The following is a 22,593-nucleotide window of genomic DNA, read 5'->3' as shown; positions in this document are numbered from 1 at the left end:
GGAAGTAGATTGCCCAACCTTCCTTCCGAGGAGTGGCTAGTGGGTTTGAACCGCCAGCCTTCTGGTTAGCAGTCAACTGCCTTAGGCACTGCGCCACCAGAGCTCCTTTTGAGATATAACAGATTAACCAAGCACATGAGGGAGCAGAGATGGGGGAAGGCAGATGCCATGCCACCTGGAGATCACCAAGGAGTCAAGGAAGAGAAGCTGAAAAGACAAGGACCTCCCTCCAAGGGGACAGAGAGACAAAGCTTCTCGAGCTGGTTCCCTGAATTTGGACTTCTGCCTCCTAAACGTTGAGAAAATTTCTGTTTGCTAAAGCCACCCACTTGTGGCATTTCTGTTGCAGCAGCACTAGATAAAAAGACACATGTCATGGACTAAATGTCAATATTGGGGGTGAGGGCATGACCACATCAAATGTATCCATCAGCTGAAAGATAAATGTCAATTTCAGGAAAGTTAAAAGGTAGGGAGAACTCTGGAAGAGTACAGTAGAGTTTCCCAGATTCGGCTCTGACACCCTTTCTTCTATAAAGCCTCTGATTGCCTGTTCCGGGGAATCCACTTTGGAGAAGGGTATGGTGGGCAGATGGGTTTGGGACACAACGGGTGGGGGACCCTGGGGACTCAGACCTGGATCTTCTGGGTCTTCTTGTGCATCATCTCCATGTCGTTGTTGAGTTCCGTGACGTATGTGAACCGGGCAAAGTTCTTCTCCTCTTTGGCCAGGAATTCTTCAATGAGTTGGTTCAGGTTCTCGTTCTCAGCCAGCTTCAGCAGCCGGAGGTGGGCCACTTCATAGCTCTCAAAACTCTCCCCTTTGTTCTTTCTTCCATGCTTCTTTGCCTTGAGAGCTAGAAAAGGGAAAACCAGCAACCGAGAGTGCAACAAAGCCACCATTCAGATCAGCGCCAGGCAGATAGCACCTGCTCAGTATCACGCCTTGGGGAGGGGCCTAGAATCTTCCAGAAGATAAGGCAGAAGCTTCGCTCATTTACTCATTGCACAAATGTCTGGTAGCTATGAGTCAGGTTCGACTCGACGGCACATAACAACAACAACAACATACTTATGTAGGAGTTCTAGTGGTGAAACTATCGTGCACTCAGTTACTAAGTGAAAGGTTGGTGGTTCAAATCCACCCGGTAGCTGCAAGGGAGAAAAAACTAGTGATCTGCTCCCATGAAGATTCTAACACAAATCCACTGTTGCCAAGTGCACTCCAACTCATAGCAACCCTATAGGACAGGGTAGAACTACCCCCACTGGGTTTCCTAGGCGGTAAATCTTTCCAGAAGCAGACTGTCACATCTTTCTCCTGTGGATAGGCTGGTGGGTTCGAACCACCAACCTTCTGGTTAGCAGCCAAGTGCCTAACCACTGTGTCACCAGGGGTGGGGGCCTGCAGAGTGTACCTTCTTCCCTTTTGGCCTGCTCCTCGAACTCCGTGCGGTCGTTCAGCTTGACCAGCAGGAAAGACTTGAGCTTGTTCTCATGGGCATAGACGCGCTCCAGCTCGCGGATCTCCAAGTTATACTGAGAGATGTCTTTCTGCTGTCGGTCCTTCATGGCGGCCATTCGTGCCATGGCTTCCAGCCTAGGCAAGGGCAATGCAGGACCTGAGTGTCCCGAGGGACTTCCTGGCTGGCCAGTGACCACCACTTCCTTTTTTTTTTTTTTTTTTAACCTTTTCACCTTGACCCTGGAAACCACTGTTTTTTTTTTTTTTTTTTTAACCTTTTCACCTTGACCCTGGAAACCACTGATCTTTTGTCTTGATGGATGCACCTATGCTGGGTATTTCATATAAGTCAGATCATACACTATTTGTCCTTTTGTGTCTGACTAATTTCACTTGAGAATCCCTGGGTGGTACGAATATTAAGCACTTGACTATCAGCTGGAAGGTTAGCATTTTGAAATAACCCAGAGGGGCCTCAGAAGACAAACAAGGCAATCTACTTCCTAAAGTGCCAGCCTTGAAAACTCTATGGAGCATCCATGGGGGCTCCACGAGTCAGAACTGACTTGATGACAACCACAACAACAACTTCACTCAGCATGTTTCAGGGCCATAGCGTGTTTGCATGTCTCAGAACCGCATTGCTACTTGCGGCTGAGTAATATTCCATTGTATGGACAGACAACGTTTTGTTTGTCCATTCATCTGCTGATGGGCACTTGAGTTATTTCCAACACCACCCTCACTTCTTTTAATCATGGAAGTTCTGGGAATAGAACAATCCTCACCTTAACACCACCAACTGCAAGCTCTAGACCATCCCAGGAAATTATTTTTCCATCATCATCAATACCACTTTTTAATTACCATGTCCCAGGCACTCTCTTACATATATTATTTAATCCTCAGTACAATTCAAAGAAGGAAGGTTGGGCAATCTACTTCCATAGTGATACTGCCTCGGAAACCCAAGGAGGGGTCGCTATGAGTCGGGTCCAACTCGACAGCACATAACAACAACAAACAACACAACCCAAAGAGAGCTCTGGTGGTACAGTGGTTAAAGAATTTGGCCTGCTAACCAAAAGGTTGGTGGTTCAAACCCATCAGCCATTCCATGGAAGAAAGATGTGGCAGTCTGCTTCTGTAAAGATTTACAGACTTGGAAACCCTATGGGACAGTTTTACTCTGTCCCATAGGGTCCTTATGAGTCAGAATTGACTCAATGACAGTAGGTTTGATTTCTGGCTTGGTTCACCACCCAATGAGGTCCTACAACAACATAGTAGCGATCAAGCCAGGATTCAAACCTTAGATCCGTGTGCCTCCAAACCTGAGCTCTTCATAGTCAAACTGTGTGCCTCTTGCCCCTGTGAAGGTGGATCCAGGAGATACCTGGACTAGGAGAGGTCCCTAAGACTAGCGGCAGGACCACCTGGCAGAGTGGTTGGATCTCAACACTTCCCCCACTTACTTGAAGCTCAGATAAGTATTTTAGGATCTCTAAACCTCCATGTTCTTGTCTGTAAAACGGGAGTGATAACTCTCAGGGCAATTGTGAGAGTCAAAATAATACTCAGGACAGAGTTGCTATTTGGGGTGATGAGTTTTGGACCTAGATAGTGATGATGGTTGCACAACATTGTGAATGTACTAAATGCCACTGGTTGTTGTTGTTATGTGCCGTCGAGTCGGACCAGACTCATAGTGACCCCTCCTTGGGTTTCCGAAACACTTAAAAATTATTTAAACGGAAACACTTGTGTTATATATATTGAAAAAGAGCATTCTAAAGCTTTGGCTCTTGACATGACTGAGACTTCTAACTAAAATCTAGGCCAAACCCCACATTACCCTAAGAGACTGTGTTTTGGATTTTTAAATGCAGCTTCAGTCACACAATGCAGCCTGTCACTTCTGTAAAATTTCCACTGTGATCTAGAAGCAAGCAGTTCTACAGAAAAATGTGGTTTTGCGCAGTCTATTCTGCTTGTCCAAAGGCTCTAAGAAAATGAGCTTGTAGTTAGAAATGGCTGATTTAAAAAAAATAATAATAATTATTAAAGCACTTGGCTGCTAACTAAAGGATCAGCAGTTCACATCCACCAGCCACTCCGTGAGAATAAGTTGTGTTCTGTTTCCATAAAGATTATAGCCTTGGAAACCCTATGGACCAGTTCTACCCTAAGAGCCAGGAAATTGAGCTCCGAATCCAGCTTGTTTGATTGGATTCTCCTTCTTCCGCGCCCCTTTGGGAGCCACTTGGGTGAGTATCACTCAGACCCAAATCTCCGCTTTCTTGTGTTGAAGTTCTCTGAATATTATTACTGGCTTATTTTTATTGGCTTCCTCTCATTTTTAATTAAGCCTGGATTTACTTTCTCTTCTCACACTGTTGTGGTGTCAGAGATGTTTCTACTTCTTGAGTCACAGGTTAGTGATGGCAGATAACTGTACTCTCAAACAGTTCAGGGTAATATGGATTTATTGAAACCCTGAGAAACACAAAAGTAGTGCTTTGTTTGGATTTTTGTGAACTTTGAGCTCCCGCTATCAGACATGTAGAGGAAACTGTCCTTAAGGTTTTTCACTTGCAAGATTTTGTTAAAATTTGAGACTCTGGTGACAACAGAATCTCAAGTCCTTTTGGATTTTGGTCCCAAGACAATAACCAAGAGCAGTTCTCTGATAAGGTTCTTGTGCACATTTGGTATAACAGGGAAATGGTTTAAAAAAAAACAACAACAGAGTACCTCTCAGGGCCCCATGCACAATTTATGTGCAAACATTATGGTCCTACTACGTGTTGCTTTTTGAACCTATGGCATGATCTGACTAAAAACAGTTTGAAAAATCAGTAGCTATTTCAAAATTACTTTCCAATTGAAGAAGCTAATATGTCTAAGATCTAAAATAAAAGAGTTAGTCTCTAGCCAGCAAAATAAGTTCATTTCCAAACAGTGGAACCAGGTATCATACGGCTGTTACAGAGGAAGCTTAGAATCTTTAAGCCTACAACCCCATGGCAGACCCCACTGAGAATTTTGTCTCTGAAAGACTAAAATTTCAACCTGTTCTTAACAACCTTGATAAAAGAACTTGGATTCTCTACCCCACCCCACTCCCACCACCACTGGGATGCTGGTTTATGTTCAAACACTATAAGCTGAATATACTTGAAATAATTAGAAATCTCAGTGATTACTTTAAAAAATTCCACTCTTGCGTTGTCTTTCCTTTTCTCCGGGGAATTTTTGGTTAATGTTCATGTTTTGTCACAGGATCTAGTATTTTTTCACCTGAGACCCTAACAAGTTAATCAATTTATCCAAGACCTATTTTTTTTCTGTTAAATTAAGTTGGTCTTACCAAAGAATGGCTGTATGCATTTGGGGGGGGGGGGGGAACGTGGGTTCCCCATGTATGTCTTGTTGTTATGTGCCATCGAGTCAGCCCCGACTCAGAGCGACCCCTCCTTGGGTTTCTGAGGCAGTATCACTACGGAAGTAGGATTGCCCAATCTTCCTTCCAAGGAGTGGCTGGTGGGTTTGAACCGCCAGCCTTCTGGTTAGCAGTCAAGTGCTTTAGCCACTATGCTACCAGAGCTCCTATGTATGTCTTATGTAATATTAAATATCAGCCTAGGCTTAGCAGCCTCACAGACTAGTGAAGTCTATTGTGGTTTTTCCTGTTTCTCTTTTTCAAGTTTCCTGTCCTGTTCTGCTGATTTTATCTTCGGCACAGTTAACATTTTGGCTGTTTTAAAGAAAAGGGAAACTGTAGTTCTTGAATGAAAACTTTTAGTATTCTGGATGCTTGTATAAATTGTTTGAAAAATTACAGACTAATATTTTGTTTTCAAGATTTTTCATAAAACGTATCAGAGAAAACAATAATCCCCAAATGTACTATATAGTTTTTATAGTTGTAACATACACCTAAAGTTTAGTTTGACTTCTTAACAATATATGTGGTTTTTCTGTTTCTGTTTCTGTCTAAGTTTTGTCTTATCTCAGGAAGTCATGACTGGCAGTGTAGTTTTTTCTCATAAGGCAGTCTTTGAAGCCTTAGTTTTTTTTTCCTTTCAGGAAAACTGCTTTCTGCTCCTCCTAGTTTTAAATCTAGACTTTTAATAACTACTCTAAGAAATTTTAATATGAACTAGTCCATCTGAAAAGTGTACTTAAAAATAGATTTTTTTTTTTTGACATAACAAGGCCTTCAAAAGGGACAAAACATTCTAAATTGCTTCTTTAGAGGATCCTATGAGACAGAGATACAACAATGTAGTAATTTCTTACTTCTGGGTGATATTATTAAATAGATTGTAATATTCTTGCAAAGAACTTACTCTAATTAGTTTAATAATAAGGAAGCACTTCTATAAATTAAATAGTCCTAACATTCCCAGAATTAATGATAATAAATTTGTTCTAACCAAGGTAAATTTCTGTCAACTCTAAAAGTAAAATCTTTCTAATAAACTTAAGCTAGATATTTATGAAATGTGTTTTATTTAAATAAAGGAGTAGTTTTTCTTAATAAAGAGAAAGAAAACTAAACTGCTTACCAAGAAAATAAGAAAACATTAAAGAGAAAATATAGACTATTTAAACAAACTTCACTTCAGTCATAATTATGCTTTATAATATATAAATTTAAAGTAATTGCTAAGATTTTTAGGTAACTTATAAGTCTTAAAATTGAGTTATTGGATATTCATTATAATTAAAATATATAGGCTCTTACTTTTATGCCACAGAAAAAGGTTTTATATATATATAAATATATATAAAGTATTTGGTCAGCAGCCAAATACCTTATCCACTACTCCATTAGAGCTCATTATAGCTGAAGCTCTTAAAAATAAAATTAGTCATTATATTTAGAGATACTTTTATCTTAAGTTTTTATTGACTTTATTTAGCTTCGTATTCCTTTTAAAACTCCAATCAGATATTTCACTTTGAAAAACTGTTGCTATAAGTTACCTACAATCATGTTTAAGCTTGTTATCTACAGAAAAATCCTACTGTACTATTCACTGAAAATATTTGACTAAAATATTTCAACAAAATGGATTATATCAGACTGATGAAAAAAAGGACTGTAACATTTCAAACGTGAATAGCATTGGACTAAGCCAAGATTTCTAAAACTTCATGAAAAACTAATAAAGTTTTCAAGCTACTGCTGATCCAGAATTACATGGAACTAAAATAAATTACATAAAACAGACTATGTAACACTGCTAACCAGAAGGCTGCTGGTTCAAACCCACCAGCCACTCCTCGGAAGGAAGACTGGGCAATCTACTTCTGTAGAGATACCACCTCGGAAACACAAGGAGGGGTCGCTATAAGTCGGAGTCGACTCGATGACAGTGAGTTTTGTTTTGTTTTGTTTTTAACACTAAATGAACAAAGATTTATATGAGAATATTATTAATGTTAATGTTATATTTTCTAAATATAAGAAATCTTTTTTTTTCTTTCCCTCTTTTAATATAAGAATCAGCTATTTCAATAACTAATAGCTCCATGCTGGCTACAGAATATCTTTCTCAGGTTAAAAAAGCTTTTGGGCAAATAGAAATTAGACTCCCAGAGTGGGCCTAAAATCTCCCCCAGGAAAACACATATACTACAAAAGACATCAATTAAAGGATTCATTAGAATCTCGCTGGAGGGGGCCTTACCTAAGCCCTCCTTACTAACCCTGTGCAAGCAAATTAAATCTCAGATCTATTGGTCACAATGAAAGAAAGACAAATCTGTTCAGAGATTCACCCACTGAAGAACTGAGGATCATTCACCAGGCCAAAAGCCAACAATTTCAAGGAGTAAACAACTTATTCCAAGAACATGGAACAGGCACATGCAACTTATTGAAGTTCCTGCACTTTATTTTACAATTATAGCTATTTGCTTCCTTTTGGCTGTACTTTACAAAATTGAACTTATCCCGTGGTTATTTTTTACAAACATAAATTTAATTGCCCTCTTCATATAAACTTTAGAAGTAATTACTTTTTGTTTAATACTAACTGCCTTTAAACTAACCCTGTTTACAAGCTTCATCTGATTAATGTAATATTCTCATGCAAATAACCAAAGGCATTTATTTTATTGTAGATGTTACTTTTATTCTATTTACCATTTTGTAATATTGTAAACTTGTTTCTTAATTTTCTTTCTCCTAATGAGGTTTAGGCATTTGATTACTAAACAGAATCCTGGAGGTTCAAACCCACCAGCCACTTCTCAGAAGGAAGACTGGGCAATCTACTTCCATAGAGATACCACCTCAGAAACTCAAGGAGGCGTCACTATGAGTTAAATTGACTCAATGGCAGTGAGTTTGGTTTTTGTTTTTTAATAAAGTTTTATTTTAATGTCAGCTATAGAAGTTACTGAACTTTGCTTCATACTGAATTAATTTCTTAAATAACTTTAACAATTAAAGTATAAAACCAAACCAAACTCACTGTCATCAAGTCAATTTGATTCATAGCGACCCCTCCTTGGGTTTCTGAGGCGGTATCTCTACGGAAGTAGATACTTCTTAGTAAATAATTTTCCTTTAACTACCCTTAATTCAAAATACCCTTATCTTTGTCAACTAAGATTTGTTAATAGCATTTACCCTTAACAAAACCAAAAAACAAACAAAACTCACTGCCATTGAGTCTATTCCTACTCACAGCAACTCCCACTGGTTTCCAAAGTGGTAAATATTTACAGAAGTGGATTGCCCCATCTTCCTTCCACAGAGAAGCTGGTGGGTTTGAGCGGTCATCCTTCTGGTTAGCAGTCAAATGCCTTAGACACTACGCCACCAGAGCTCCTTACCCTTAATAAAAGGTAAGACCACTTTAGACCATTTACAAATAACTTTAATAGCATTTAATCTATAATACCTTTGTCAAAATGACTAAAACAATAGCCAGCACAAGAAATTTAACTAACTGCTAGAACAAGATATTTAAAAAAAAAAAAAAAAAATCCAGAAGGCCACCTGACTGTATATCAACAACCCTGAAGCTAATTCCTCTTTCTTTAATTTCTTAAATGTTTTTAGTAACTAATTCCTAGAAAGTATTGCTCTTGGATACATTCCCCACTGAATTAGCTTCACCTCTTGTTTTTGTCATCATATTTGAAATTATAAAATGCATTATTAATTGTACTTCTAGACTCTGCACCCAAACCATGGCTCTTATTAACCAACAAATTATGTACTTTAAAGGGACCAACTACCCAGATTTTGACCTTGCACTTTAGTTAAGAGCTTGCTGTCAAGTTGTTCCTTTTAATTCGGTCTTGCTCTATCCATATCCTCAACACAAAAGATCACTGATTTAAGGAAGGCTTGTAAGTAACAAACAATCATCTATAACTTTACACAACCAAGTCCTTGCAGAAGAAGAGTTACGCCTTTGTGGGCAATCAAAAAATGAATCTGAAAAATAACCCGCCCTGAAAATGAGGCTCCTACCCTACTAAGGTGAACCCAAAATAAACCAGTAACTATCAATAATGCTTTTAAGTACCACCAAATTCCTAGAGGAATTCTTGATCAAAAGGGGGGAATGTGGAAGAATATTCTAAAACTATGGCTCTCAAGATGACTCAAACTTCTGACAAAAGTCTAGGCCAAACTCCATTTTGTCTTAAGAGACTCCATTCCATATTTCCAAATGCACCTTCTGTCACACAATGCAGCATATCACTTCTGTAAAATTTCCACTATATCTTTGACCTAGAAACAAGCAGTTCTATAGAAAAATGTGGTTTTCTCTACCCTATTCTGCTTGTCCAAAAGTTCTAAGAATAAGCCTTTAGTTTGAAATGGCTGATGCAAAAAAAAAAAAAAAAAAAAAATTCAACCAATATAGATGTTAAACAGTGACTTTAGTGGTCTACTGACTCAGAAAATGGCCCTTGTTCCCCTTTTTTTTTAAAAAAAAAAATGTTCTAACTTGTATCTGGGTCCTTACAAAGCCCTGTACTTTTCCACACCTTTGTTCTACCAAAAAAAAAAAAACAAAAAAAAACCCAAACCCACTGTCATCAAGTCAATTCTGACTCATAGCAAACCTACAGGACAGAGTAGAATTGCCCATAGGGTTTCTAAGGCTGTAAATCTTTACAGAAGCAAACTACCTCATCTCTCTCCTGCCGAGCAGCTGGTAGGTTCAAACTGTCGACCATTTGGTTAGCACCCAAATGCCTTAACCACTGCACCACTAGAGCTCCTTAACCTTGTTCCAAGCTCTGTAAATGTCAGCTAATCACAAATGATTTAGGTGTACCCTTCTGCTTGTCTTTGTAAGCCTTTGTAAATTAACAGCTCCCTGGACCACTTTGTCAACAGTTTCTTGACTCTATGTTTCCCCATTTTGCAAAATGCCCTTTTGCCGATAATAAAACTCATTTTTTTTTTTAACTTTCAAATAGACTCATAGTCCTTTCTTCACTATGACAATATTTAGTAGAGTCCTTGAGTTGCACAAAAAGTTAAGTGGTTGACTAATAACCAAAAGTTTGGCTGTTTGCACCCACCAGAAGTACTTGAGAAGAAAGCCCTCATGGAACACAGTTCTACTCTGCACACATGGCGTCCCCATGAGTTGGAGTCAGCTCGACAATAACTGGTTTTGTTTGAGGGGGGTTTGGTATTTCCCACAATTAAATTTTTTTAAATAAAATAATAGAGCACTTAGCCCCATACCAGGCACATAGTTAGTGCTCAGAATTGTTACTGTTATGACTAAAGGTTCTCCAACACACAAACAGAGATGGCTCGGACTGGGAAGCTAGATGCTTGGTCAGGGACTCAGAGGCGTCTCTGAGCACAGGGGTCTCTCCCACCCCACCTCTGCTCATAGGCCTGAGAAGACTGCTCAATGGCCACGTTCATGGTCTTCTTCTGCATCAACAGGCGCCGGCACAGTTGCTGGTAGACATGGTCATAAGCGGCCTTCTCAAACCGGAGGTCCTCAATCTCCTTCCGGAGCTTGGCATTGGAGGTCAGCATCTTGTCAAAGTGAACGGTGACCTGCAGGAAGGGCTTGCTGTTAATTTTGTAAGGTCTTGTGGTTAGGAAAGAAAATGGCTTTTTCAGAGATGGAAACTGAAGTATTTACAGGTGAAATGTCACGATGTTTGTAATTTACCTTAAAATATCTCAGGGGGAAAAATGATACAAATATAGGAAAACAGTAATAACTGCTACATCTAAGTGATGAGTAAATTAGGTGTTTATTATTTTATTCCCTCTACTTTTCTGTATGTTTTCGTAAATTTGTCTTGTTGTTGTTGTTATGTGCCGTGGAGTCGGTCCCAACTCATAGCGACCCCTCCTTGGGTTTCCAAGGCAGTATCACTATGGAAGTAGATTGCCCAATCTTCCTTTTGAGGAGTGGCTGGTGGGTTTGAACCGACAGCCTTCTGGTTAGCAGTCAAGTGCCTTAGGTACTATGCTACAAAAAAAAAAAGTAAAGGTGTAAAGTGCTCCTGTACACTAAAAATAAACAAACAAAAAAAGGAAAGGTCCTAATATTAAGGGATTAGATTTGCTCAGAGGTTTTTGAGCTATGTTGTGAGAAAACTTAGGTTTCTGCAGAGCTAAGATTGGAGTAAGGAGCCCTGGTGGCATAGTGGTTAAATGCTTGGCTGTTAACCTAAAGGTTGGCAGTTCAAACACACCAGTAGCTCCGTAGTATAAAAGACCAATAGCTCTAGTTGAAGCAGTCTGCTCCTGTAAGGATTACTGCCTAGGAAACTATGGGGCAGTTTGACTTAATCTCATACAGTAACCACAAGACTAGGGTAAAGCAAGGAAGGTGCCCAGGGCACAAAATTTAAGGAGGCACTCACTATTGACACTATACTTCCATAAGCCTGAGCATGAGTGCCCTTTAAATTTTTCCCTGTGGGCTCTTTGCTTTCCTCACCCTGTCCCAGCCCTGGGTTTCTCCACGAGGTATCTCAATAGCCACCAAATAGGAGGGGTGAGGCCAAGGCAACAAAGGTTCTTACTCTAAGTTTGCATCCTTTACTTACTCTTAGGAAAATACCAGTTATCAGTCATTTATCCTTCAGTGTGAATTTATTCTAGGCCTGTTGGCATGCTACCTGTCTCTGATTGTGGGATAAAAGGTCTGACCCATGGGGAGAATTCTAAGGCCCCAGTGAGTAGGCAGGGGGAATTTTAGGGGGTCATGGAGGATTCTGGGATGCTGAAATCACCTTTAGAGATGGCTACCTAATCTTGTAAAAGGTACAGCCACACCTAGTTACGTAAGAAGAGAAAAGGGAGCCAATTTGAGATAAAAGAAACCAGACCTCTCAGAAATGAAAGAAAAGATGCTACCAAAGAATTATAAGACAATACTAGGAACAACTGTACACCAACAAATTAGATCAATTGCATGAAATTCATACTTTGAGGGAGACACAAACTACAAAAACTGACTGAAGAAGAAACAAGAAATCTGAACAGAACTATAACAGAAAAGCAGACTCAACAGACAACGAATCATTCATTCATTCATTCATTCATCAGCAGATATTTCCTGAGCATCTACTTGGAGTCTCATGCTGTGCCAGGCATTTTACCATGTTTCTAACTGAGTGGACCCTCAGCCTCACAAAGGGACCTAACTGCAGTGCAGGTTTCTGGGCCTCGGTTCTGGAGGTTCTAATTCAGTGGATTTGGAGGGGACCTAGAATCTGCATTTTTAACACACATCCTCAGCATTCTGAGTGAGATACAGCTGTAAGTCACTCTGCATGAGTATTATAAAGACACTGCCTTCCCCCTCAGGAGCTCTGGTAGCATAGTGGCTAAGGCACTTTACTGCTAACCAGAAGGCTGGCGGTTCAAACCCACCAGCCACTCCCCGGAAGGAAGATGAGGCAATCTACTTGTGTAGTGATACTGCCTCGGAAACCCAAGGAGGGGTCGCTATGGGTCAGGTCTGACTCAACAGCACACAACAACAACAACAACAGCCTTCCCCTCAGGCAGCTTCCAGCCTAGTAGAGGAGGCAGAAAACTCAGCTCCAATCCTGCAACGACAGATCAGTGTTTACTAGCTAAGAGTTTTACACTGTAAGGCAGTAGCGTGCCTCTCTCCAAATCAATTCATTTCCCTCTCTCAGCTCATGCTGCAGGAACTACAAGTTGACAAGCCAAACTGGAAAGCATTGTTTGTTGGTGCTCAGTATTCAGGCTCCCGTTCCTCTTGCTCCTCCTGGAACACTACCTGTCGGGCACTCTCAGTCCACACAGTCTGATTGGCACCGCCCTCCCCCCTTTGGGGGACATTCAAGAATAGTCACATGACACAGGCCTGGCCAATCTATGTATTCTATTCTTCTGGCCAAGGTGATTGGTTCACGGATGAGCACATGACCCAAGATGGCCAATGAGAAGCCTCTCTGGGACTTGTGATTGAATTCTTAAGAAATACACTTATGAAAAACCCCAGGATAAAGAAAACTAAACAAAAAAAAATTTTTTTTTTGGTTTAGTTTTTTTATCCTGCTGTTTATAAGATAGAAATACGGAAGAATGAAGCTGTTCAGGCCACCTTCACATTGGGTGCTGCCCAGAAGAGAAATGAATAGAAAAAGTGTCCTAAAGACATGCTTGGAGCATCTGGATGCAGCTATGCCTGAAGACCCCATTTCAATTTCCACCAAAAGGCTGGTGGTTCAAACCCACCAACCACTCCTTGGAAGGAAGACTGGGCAATCTACTTCCACACAGATACTGCCTCGGAAACCCAAGGAGGGGTCGCTATGAGTTGAATCGACTTGATGGCAATAGTTTGGTTTGGTTTTTGACAACAATCCAAAAAAAAAAAAACCCAAACTCACTGCCGTTGAGTTGGTTCTGACTTATAGGGACCCTTCCTTGGGTTTCCGAGGCAGTATCTCTATGGAAGTAAACTGCCCAGTCTTCCTTCTGAGGAGTGGCTGATGGGCTTGAACCACCAGTCAAATACCTTGGGCACTGTGCCACCAGAGCTCCTTCTATGACAACAAATTCCCTTTTTTTCTTAAGCCAGTTTACAATTTAGAGAATTCTGCTTAATGTAAAACTCACTATGGATTGAGAGTGATTAGGGAACATCACTTTTCCCTTTATCCAGATACACATGTGTATGGCTAACATTTCTTAGAGACAACATCAATAACCGCAAAACAAGGCACTGGTGACAACAGAGGAATGAGCAGATTCCATGGGGGAGGCGCAACTAATCCTGCTTCCTAAGTGGTAATACTTAAGCTGCTCATTTGACTGCTAAGCAGAAGGCTGGTGGTTCAAACCCACCAGCCACTGCTTGGAAGAAAGGTTGGGCAATCTACTTCTGTAGTGACACTGCCTCGGAAACCCAAGGAGGGGTTGCTATGAGTCGGATCTGATTTGACAGCAATGGTTTTGTTTTTTCTGGACAACGAGCAGGAGTTTTTGAGACAGGAAACTAAAGTAGGCATTCTGCGTAATGGGGACAAGAGGCTGTGCTAAGGTCCAGAGACCAAGAAAAAGAAAGGCACGTTGGGCAATGATGAGCCGTTCAGAGAGAGTGGAACAGAGCGGGTAGTAAATTCTAAAAGGCTGCCTGGCCTGTGTATACACCTTTAGTCCACCTCCTTCTCAATTTACCAATGAAATGGTATGCTCTGCTCATGCCTCAGATGACATCATTCTTTATCCTGCACAAAGAGGGACAGAGCTGCACAAAGGTGCAGAGAATACCATACATACGAGATTCAAACGGGTTTCCAAAATGTGGATCTGTTTTTGCAGTTTTTGAGGGTTCTTGGCCTCTTGCATTTTGGTAAAGATCCGCTTTTGGTTTATAATTTTGTTTTCCATCTGAGTAATCTAAAACGAGAGAGAAAGAAAAAAAAAACAGCTGTGTTAACATCTGTACAGGTACAGTTCTACAGTTCATTAACTCAAGTGTATTAGAACCAAAAACTGCAATGTTCTATCTTTTCCTAAATACAGAATTTTAATTTCTTCCTTGATGCCTGTTGTGGTAGTTACATTTGCATGTCAACTTGGCTAGGCCTGGTTGAGTGGTTGGGCAGCTGGGGGTAGTTATTCCCCATGATGAGACTGGCAATCAACTCCATAGTAGGATCTACCACAAGCAGCTGAGTAGCTGCCTTTGGGATGTGGTCTGCTTCCTGTATATAAGGAGAAGCCTTGGGAATGGTCTCTAGCTTATGCCTGGCCCCTGCATGTAGCTGTGTCGTTGCTCAGCAGCCTGCTACACTCTGCAGACCTTGGGACTTACAAGGGACTTAAGTTAATGGCCTGCCATGTGGTTTGGTAACATCAGGACTATGCCTTTTTACTTGTCAACCTTGAGGCTTCTCAGCCTCAGCAGCCAGCAGCTGTCTGAGTGAAGAAACACCTCTAGCTCCAGTGGGCCGGGAGCAGGAGGCAGAGCTGGACCCCAAGGTTGAGGGGCTTTCACCCAGCCCCTAGAGCCTGGCACTTTACACTTGGACTTAAAGCCTCCAAATTGTAAGAATAAAGTCCTGTTTGTTTAGACCATCCCATTTGTGGTATATTTCTTTCTAGGTAACCAGAACAGAATATGGTACCAGCAGTCTGAGTCAGTTTAGGGCAAAAATGAGGCAATGTAGAGTTTCTTATTTTACCAATGCATGTAAACGTCACTCTCTTGTTGCAGTTTCCACTTTACCCTAAAGCCATGGTTTCTAGCCAAAATGTGTTCCCCAAGGGCCTGTCTGTAAATTTGTGGAGGTGTTTTAAAGGCTGTTCCAATAATGGACACGAGATGTCACATATACTGCAACGTGTGGAACAGTCCTAAACACACAAGAATTGTCCCTCGCTCCTTTATGAGTTAAAGGGAAAGTCCCTCTAGAGATCAAAAAATCACTTTATCATTTTCTATCCTGGAATCTTTCTTCAAAGGTGGTAAACAAATAGGCAGGATTTGGCCCTGGAGCTGTAGTTCACTGTCCCCGGTCTACTCTAGGCCAATCATGGCAGTTCATTTCCCTTCACAGTGATTGGCCTATAAACTGGCATGTGTCCCAGCCCAGGCCAATGAGGGGACACCTGCTGAGTGAGGTATTTTGTGAAATATCCTGTCCTCATCAGAAGAGACTATCATGGAAGTGAACCTTCTTCATATCTTTGAATGTACTTGTGTGAAAAGCTGATACCAGCTGAGTTTTGACAGAAGGACCAAGAGGATCCAAGACAAAAAGACCAAGCCATCATTGTAGAGCTGCTAAGCCAGCCCGGGGATGGCCTAGTTCCAGATGGATCTCTTATTACATGAGAACAACCAAACCAAACCAAAATCACTGCCATCGAGTCAATGCTGACTCACTGCGACCCTCATTGGGTTTCCAAGGTTGTAAATCTTTACAGAGGCAGACTGCCTCGTCTTTCTTCTGTGGAGTGGCTGGTGCGTCTGAACAACCACCCTTAAGTTAGCAGCAAAATGCCTTAATCACTGCACCACCAGGGCGCCTTTTTACAAGAAAAGCAAACCTTTATTCTCTCAGTTGCTATTAGTCAACAATCCTGTAACCTGCAGCCAAACACCTTCTCAGTAGCCCATGAAACAAGATGGCAGCTCAGATTATCAAGCATTGAGGGAACTTCTGGGTCACACACAAAACGGTGAGGCAAATTAATTTCATTTATGATTGATATTAGCCAGGGTTTGGACTTTAGCCATAACGTCACACTCCCAAAATTCCCTCAGAGCAAAAATAAAGAGCTCCATCAGTCCTGACGTGCAAAATCACACCCAGTTCCCTGTTCTACTTCGTGTCCCTTTCCTGTTCTCTACATACACAGGCAGCATCTTCAAGACAAATCCTCATAAACTCACTGATGAACGAAAACAAATGACTTGTCTTAATATTACAGAGGGCAGCATCTCCAGACTGCGACATCTCCTGCTCTGAAAGGGTGCCCACCCCTGTTAGAGCTGACCCCAGAGTCCTCAGGCTTCAGCTCCTTGTCAAAGTGAAGCTGTGGCATCAGCATTTCCCCGGCGGCTCTTGTGATTAAATTCAGAGTCAAGATCTCTGTGGTGTCTCTGTGTCAGAACACAGCTTTTGTGATGCCCAGAGTAATTAGGCCTCTGCCCAAAGGGAGACATTATCAAAGGCTGCGGCTGGCAGAGAAAAGTATTGGCTAAGCAAGTTGTTATTTGCCAGTTGGCTTATTAATTATTTTGTAAGACAGGCAGGACCTGATGAGGTTCCTGCCTCTGGTGACCTCTTGTAAGGAGGGGCTCTGGGCTCTGTGTTGGGCACAAGGGTATGCATTCTGCAATTTGCCATCCGGGGATTAAACTGGGAGAAAGAGGGTTTGCTTCAGATAGTGAGGGTCATATTCTTTTGAGGGCCCAAACTAGGATGCCTTTTCCTAATGCTCCTGAGGACTTGTGCTCCCATCTCTTACTCAGTTTTCCTTTTTCACTTCTTTTCTCATTCATTCATTCATAAGTCATTTCATTCATTAGTCATTCATTCATAGTCATTCATTCCTCAGTGTTTATTAACTATCTGCCCTCTAAACTTCTCATCTGTGTTTCAAAGTTACTGTTGTCCCTTCAATCTCATATAGTCAAAAACATTTTTTGTTGATGTTGTAAAAATATATGTAACATAACATTCGCCAATTGAACATTTCTCAGGCATACAATTTGGTGCTGGAAGGTTTTAAGCCAATAAATGATGTAATGAGATTCCCTTATTCATTCAGACAATAGTGAGTGAGGACCAGGCACTAGGATAGGCTGACAGCCTGGTGAGGGAGATGTTAAATGAAGCCCGTATTACTATAGTCCTTGTGAATGTTGAGGCTCCCTGGTGGCACAGTGGTTAAAGTGCTTGGTTTCTAACTGAAAGAACGGTTCCAACCCACCAGCTGCCCTGTGGAAGACAGATGAGCCAGTCTCCTTCCATAAAGATGACAGCCTTGGAAACCTGAGAAGCAGTTCTACTCTGCTCCATAGTGTTGCTATGAGTTGGAATTGACAGCGACTGGTTTGGTTTTGAGTTTTGGGTTGTGGATATTGGGACTTTGGGTCCTTCCTGGGTCATCCCAGGGCTTCACCACTCCTTCTCCTGCGCCAAGTCCTTGAAGGGAAAGGCCACACCTTCTCATCCAGCTCGGTCAACAGCATCTTCATGGATCTAATCAGGGACTCATAGTCGTCCTTGGTTTGCAGCAGAAACCGCAGTTCCCGGTAGTTCTTCTCGTTCAGATCCAAATTCTTGGGGGACTTGAGGAGACTCAGAAGCAGGGTGATATCATCTTGCTCTTCTTGCAGGGTCTTGATTTCCTTGCTGGGGGTGGGGGAAAGCAGTGCAAAATTAACCCTGAGCCACCAGGGCTCTGTCGTCAAGCACTCAGGTGCCTCAGCGCTGCAAGGGGCTTGGAGGAATGTCAAGGATTGATTTGTGACCCCCTCCCCCAAAATACACATTGTAAATCCCTAACCTGTGTTTATAATCCCATTGGGGAATGGCTTTTCTTTGTTATGTTAATGAGACCTATTAGTGTAGGGTGTGTCTTAAATCAGTATCTTTTGAGATATAAAAGCAGAATAAACAAGCAAGCAGAGACTCGGTGAGGCAGATGCCAGGCCCCATGAAGAGACAAGGCCCTCTCTCCAGGGCAGACACAGAGAAAAAGGCTTCCCCTAGGGCTGGTGCCCTGAACTCTGACTTGTAGCCTCCTAAACTCTAATAAATTTCTGTTCATTAAAGCCACCCACTAGATCACTAAGGTGTTCTACTTCCCACCAGATCTGATTGTGTGAGAGAGAAGGACAGTCAGGTAGAGAGTGGCTTTGAACCCAGGTCTAGAGCTCGTTGTCTGAGACCTGCTGTTGTTAACTGCCGTCTAGTTGGCCTCAGACTCATAGCAATCCCAGGTACAACTGAATAAGTGCTGCTGGGTCCTGAGCCATCCCGTGATCAGGAGTGGAGTGGGCCATGGTGACCCACAGGGTTTTCACTGGCTGATTGTCAGAAGTGGATTGCCGGGTCATTCTTTTCCAGTTGGTCTTAGTCTGAACTAGAAGTTCCACTCAAAGTTATTCAGCATCATAGCAACACACAAGCCAAACCTCCACTGACAGACGAGTAGTGTCTGCGTGTAAAACGCATTGGTGGGGAATCGAACCTGGCTGTCTTGCATGGAAGGCAAGAAGTCTACCAGTGACTCAGCACTGCTCTCTGCCTGACGCCTGTTGTTGTTATATGCCATTGAGTCGGCCCTGACTCATAGCAAGCCCTCCTTCGGTTTCCGAGGCGGTAACACTACGGAAGTAGGATTGCCCAACCTTCCTTCCGAGGAGTGGCGGGTGGGTTTGAACCACCAGCCATCTGGTTAGCAGTCAAGTGCCTTAAGCACTATGTTACCATACATTGCAATTTTCACAGCTCCGCCTTACTCTAAGGGGGACTGTTTCCCTGGAGAACAATTTGCAGCTGTGCCTGTCAAAATCCAATCCCTAGGCATGGCTGGAGCCCCACATTCTCCTTTCCAGAAGTTCCACTGGCATCTATCTGCCTTTACAGACCTCCTGCCAGATCTGATAGCCAATCATCTCTGATAATGAGGGACAAAAACATCAGACAGGATTTCCAAGTTTGCATCAATCCAGAGAGGCATAGTCACCTCTAACCTCCCTGGTTTCTCTCCTTGGGCTGCTAATGATTTATTAAATCTGGCTGACGTGAGTCTCCTCCTTTCTCTTCCCTGATCTCTTCTGGAAAAGAGATGGGGTGGGGGAACAAGGAAGAGGAATTTGGGTAAAGAGAGGGATTTTTGATAAAAGGAAAGGAGGCCTGAGAGACTCACAACAACTGAACAACAGAAAATGGCCACAAAGTCTGGGTACCATGTACCTAGTGCTCAATGTGGCTTGCCATCCTTTGGGACTTTGCAGAAATGCAGACTCTCGGGCTCCAATCAAGACCATTGACTCAGAATCTGCTTTGTCACATGATCGAGTGATTTGTATGCACATTAAAGTTTTAGAAGCAAAGAATATTCTAGAGCAAAGGTTGGCAAACTTTTCCCTGTAAAGGGCCAGAAAGTAGATAGCTTAGGCTTTGTGGGCCATGGGGTCTCTGTTGAAAGTACTCACCCTGCTATTGCAGCATCACAGTCATAAGCAACACATAAACAAAGCGATACGGCTGTGTGCCAATAAAACTTTATTTACAAAAATGAATGACTGTAGGCAGCTGCTTGCCTACTCCTTTCCTAAAACAGCACTGTCCAACAGAACATTCTGCAATGACCAAAATGTTCTCTGTCTGTCTCTCCAATAGTACTCATTAGGCACCCGTGTCTACTGAGCACTTGAAATGTGACTATGCAATGAAGGCACTGAATTTTCATTCATTAATTAGAAATTTAAATAGCCATATGTGACTAGCGGTTAGTAGATACCCAGCTCTAAACACTTTATCTTCCAAACCTGTGGCACCTGGGAATTTTCTCCCGCTTGTCACCTTCTCCTGGAAGGGGATCAGAATTGATAGAAGAGAGAGAAGGAAAAGAAAGGACAGAGAGACAGAGGACAACAGTATACCAGATGTAACCAATGGAATTGTGTCCTCAAATATACATGTGTTGGAAATGCTAAGCCCTAGATCGGGGCCGACTCGACGGCAAACAACAACAAACAACAACAACAAAGATCTATGGATGTAATTCCACTGGGAATGGAACCTTCTTTGTCATGTTAATGAGGTCATACCAGTGTAGGGTGTGTCTTGAGGCTGTCACTTCTGAGACATAAAGCCAACAGAACCAAGCCCAGATGGGGGCTTCACCACATGAAGATCACCAAGGAAACGACCTGGGAAGAGGGGTGCCACACCACATGAAGATCGCCAAGGAAATGAGAACAGAAGCTGAAGCGAGACAAGGACCTTCCCCCAGAGGCACCAAAAAGCTCTCCTCCCTGAATTTGGACTTCCAGCTTCCTAAACTGTGAGAAAATAAATTTGTTTGTTAAAGCCACCCGTCTGAGCTCTTTTTGTTACAGCAGTACTAGATTAACTAAGACACTCTTTCTTCCCTTTGGCAACTTTGTTTCTACTTTCCCCTCCTCATGTCCACATTCTTCCTTATACCTCCTTGTTGAGCAAATTACTCCCAAATACTGAAACTCAAAAAAAGAACTGATGCCTTTGAATTATGGTGTTGGTGAAGAATATTGAATACACCAGAAGAACAAACACATTTGTCTCGTAAGAAGTAGAGCAGAATGCTGCTTAGAAGCAAGGGCAGCAAGACTGGCTAATGTACTTTGGACATGTTATCAAGAGGGACCAGCCCCTAGAGAAGGACATCATACCTGGTAAAGTAGATGGTCAGCAAAAAAAAAAAAAAGGAAGACCCTCATTGAGATGGATTGACACAGTGGCTACAATTGGCTCAACCATAGCAACAATGTGAGGACAGTACAGGCCCAGGCAGTGTTTCCTTGTGTTGTATGTAGGGTCATTATGAGTTGGACTGACCATACCTAACAACAGTGAAACCCTGGGGTAACATTCAGTCACACTCAAAAGGTAGAAAGTACAGAAACTGGCTCCAGAATAAAGAGGGGAAGGGAATGACTGTCAGAAAATAAATGACTGTTCCTTAAAATCCCCCACTTGTGGTATTTCTGGGAGCTCTGGTGGCATAGTGCCGAAGGCATTTGACTGGTAATCAGAAGGCTGGCAGTTCAAACCTACCAGCCACTCCTCAGAAGGAAGGTTAGGCCATATACTTTCATAGTGATACTGCCTCGGAAACCCAAGGAGGGGTCGCTATGAGTCAGATCCAACTGCACGGCAGTGTGTTTTGCATTTGTGGTATTTCTATTATAGCAGCAGTAGGAAACTAAGACACCAGAGTTCGGCTTTTAAAAGGGGGCTATAATAGCAAATGGAAGGTTTGCCTATCTTGCAGGCAAGACTGGGACAGAGATGAGCCAAATGAGGTGCCTAGAGTGCAAAATTTAAGATGTGCTCACTCTCACAGTCATGCCTCACTCTTCTTATCCTAATCCTGACCCTATTTACAGGCGTTTCACCCTGAAGAACCTAACATTTCCATTCTTCCATCCCCTCCCATTTAGTTCAATCAAAGGAAAACCAGACCAAATGGACTTAAATCAGAAACTCTGTGTGTGTGTGTGTGTGTGTGTGTGTAGGGGGCATAAGGGTAAGATTTGAGAAAGACTGTCAAAGACAGATCAGAAAGGAGACATTTCCTGATGCCCATCTGGGGTGGCCTGTGAATCATGGCTGCCAGGCACAGATGTACAAGTAGCAGACTGCACAGCTCTAGGAAGAACCTTTAATGTCATAAACATCATTGATGTACTGATTTTCTACACTTTCCTGGGAAGTGTCTTGTTCAAACAAAATCACTATATAATGGCGATTGTTCCCACAGATGGCAGGTGTTGTTGTTGTTAGGTACCACTGAGTCAATTCCAACTCATAGTGACCCTATGAACAGAGAATGAAAGATTGCCCAGTCCTGGACCGTCCTCACAATCATTGCTGTGTTTGCGCCCATTGTTACAGCCACTGTCTCAATCCATCTTGGTGAAGGTCTTCCTCTTTTTAGTTGACCTTCTGCTTTACCAAGCAGTAAAGTGTTTTTAAAAAGGGTGCCTTGTTTTAATTCACATCAAGGTCTCATATGGCTTGTATGAGGTCAATCAAAGCAAAATATAAAGAACTTTTCCCCAGCTTCTAAACTTCATGTGTCATCTAATAGTAAGATTTTATTTTTAATACTGGATAGTTCCTTCTGCTTTTATAAAAGTTATGATGTAACTAAGGAATGACATCTTAAAACCCTTGGAAGTATGTGAGGGCACTCTAAAACTGAGGTGCCTGGCATGATTGAAAGTGACTGATCTAGGTCTGAATCAAAGCTCCCTTGTTTGAATTAAACTTTAGCTTGTCCTAAATCCTCTTTTCTGCTGAGCTCTGGTAGCATAGTGCCTAAGGCACTTGACTGCTAACCAGAAGGCTGGCGGTTCAAACCCACCAGCCACTCCTTGGAAGGAAGGTTGGGC

At 42.1% G+C, this 22,593-nt stretch overlaps 1 protein-coding gene across 1 annotated transcript in view; it reads right to left on the bottom strand.

Annotated features, from left to right (window-relative positions):
* CCDC63 (coiled-coil domain containing 63) overlaps positions 1–22,593 on the bottom strand; it is a 101,766-nt gene that overhangs the window by 10,359 nt on the left and 68,814 nt on the right. Inside the window, exons 4-8 of the mRNA XM_042780602.1 lie at positions 17,647–17,836; positions 14,247–14,366; positions 10,345–10,526; positions 1,419–1,600; positions 637–857 (exon numbers count right to left, since the gene is read on the bottom strand). Coding sequence (XP_042636536.1) covers positions 637–857; positions 1,419–1,600; positions 10,345–10,526; positions 14,247–14,366; positions 17,647–17,836 — 895 coding nt within the window. The remainder of the gene's footprint in view (positions 1–636; positions 858–1,418; positions 1,601–10,344; positions 10,527–14,246; positions 14,367–17,646; positions 17,837–22,593) is intronic.

Source organism: Orycteropus afer, unplaced genomic scaffold (genome assembly GCF_000298275.1).
Source record: "Orycteropus afer afer isolate SDZICR_OR568_19922 unplaced genomic scaffold, OryAfe1.0 scaffold00048, whole genome shotgun sequence".
Classification (NCBI taxonomy): domain Eukaryota; kingdom Metazoa; phylum Chordata; class Mammalia; order Tubulidentata; family Orycteropodidae; genus Orycteropus; species Orycteropus afer.
The sequence above is the reverse complement of the archived record's forward strand: the minus strand, read 5'-3'. Positions and strand labels throughout refer to the sequence as shown.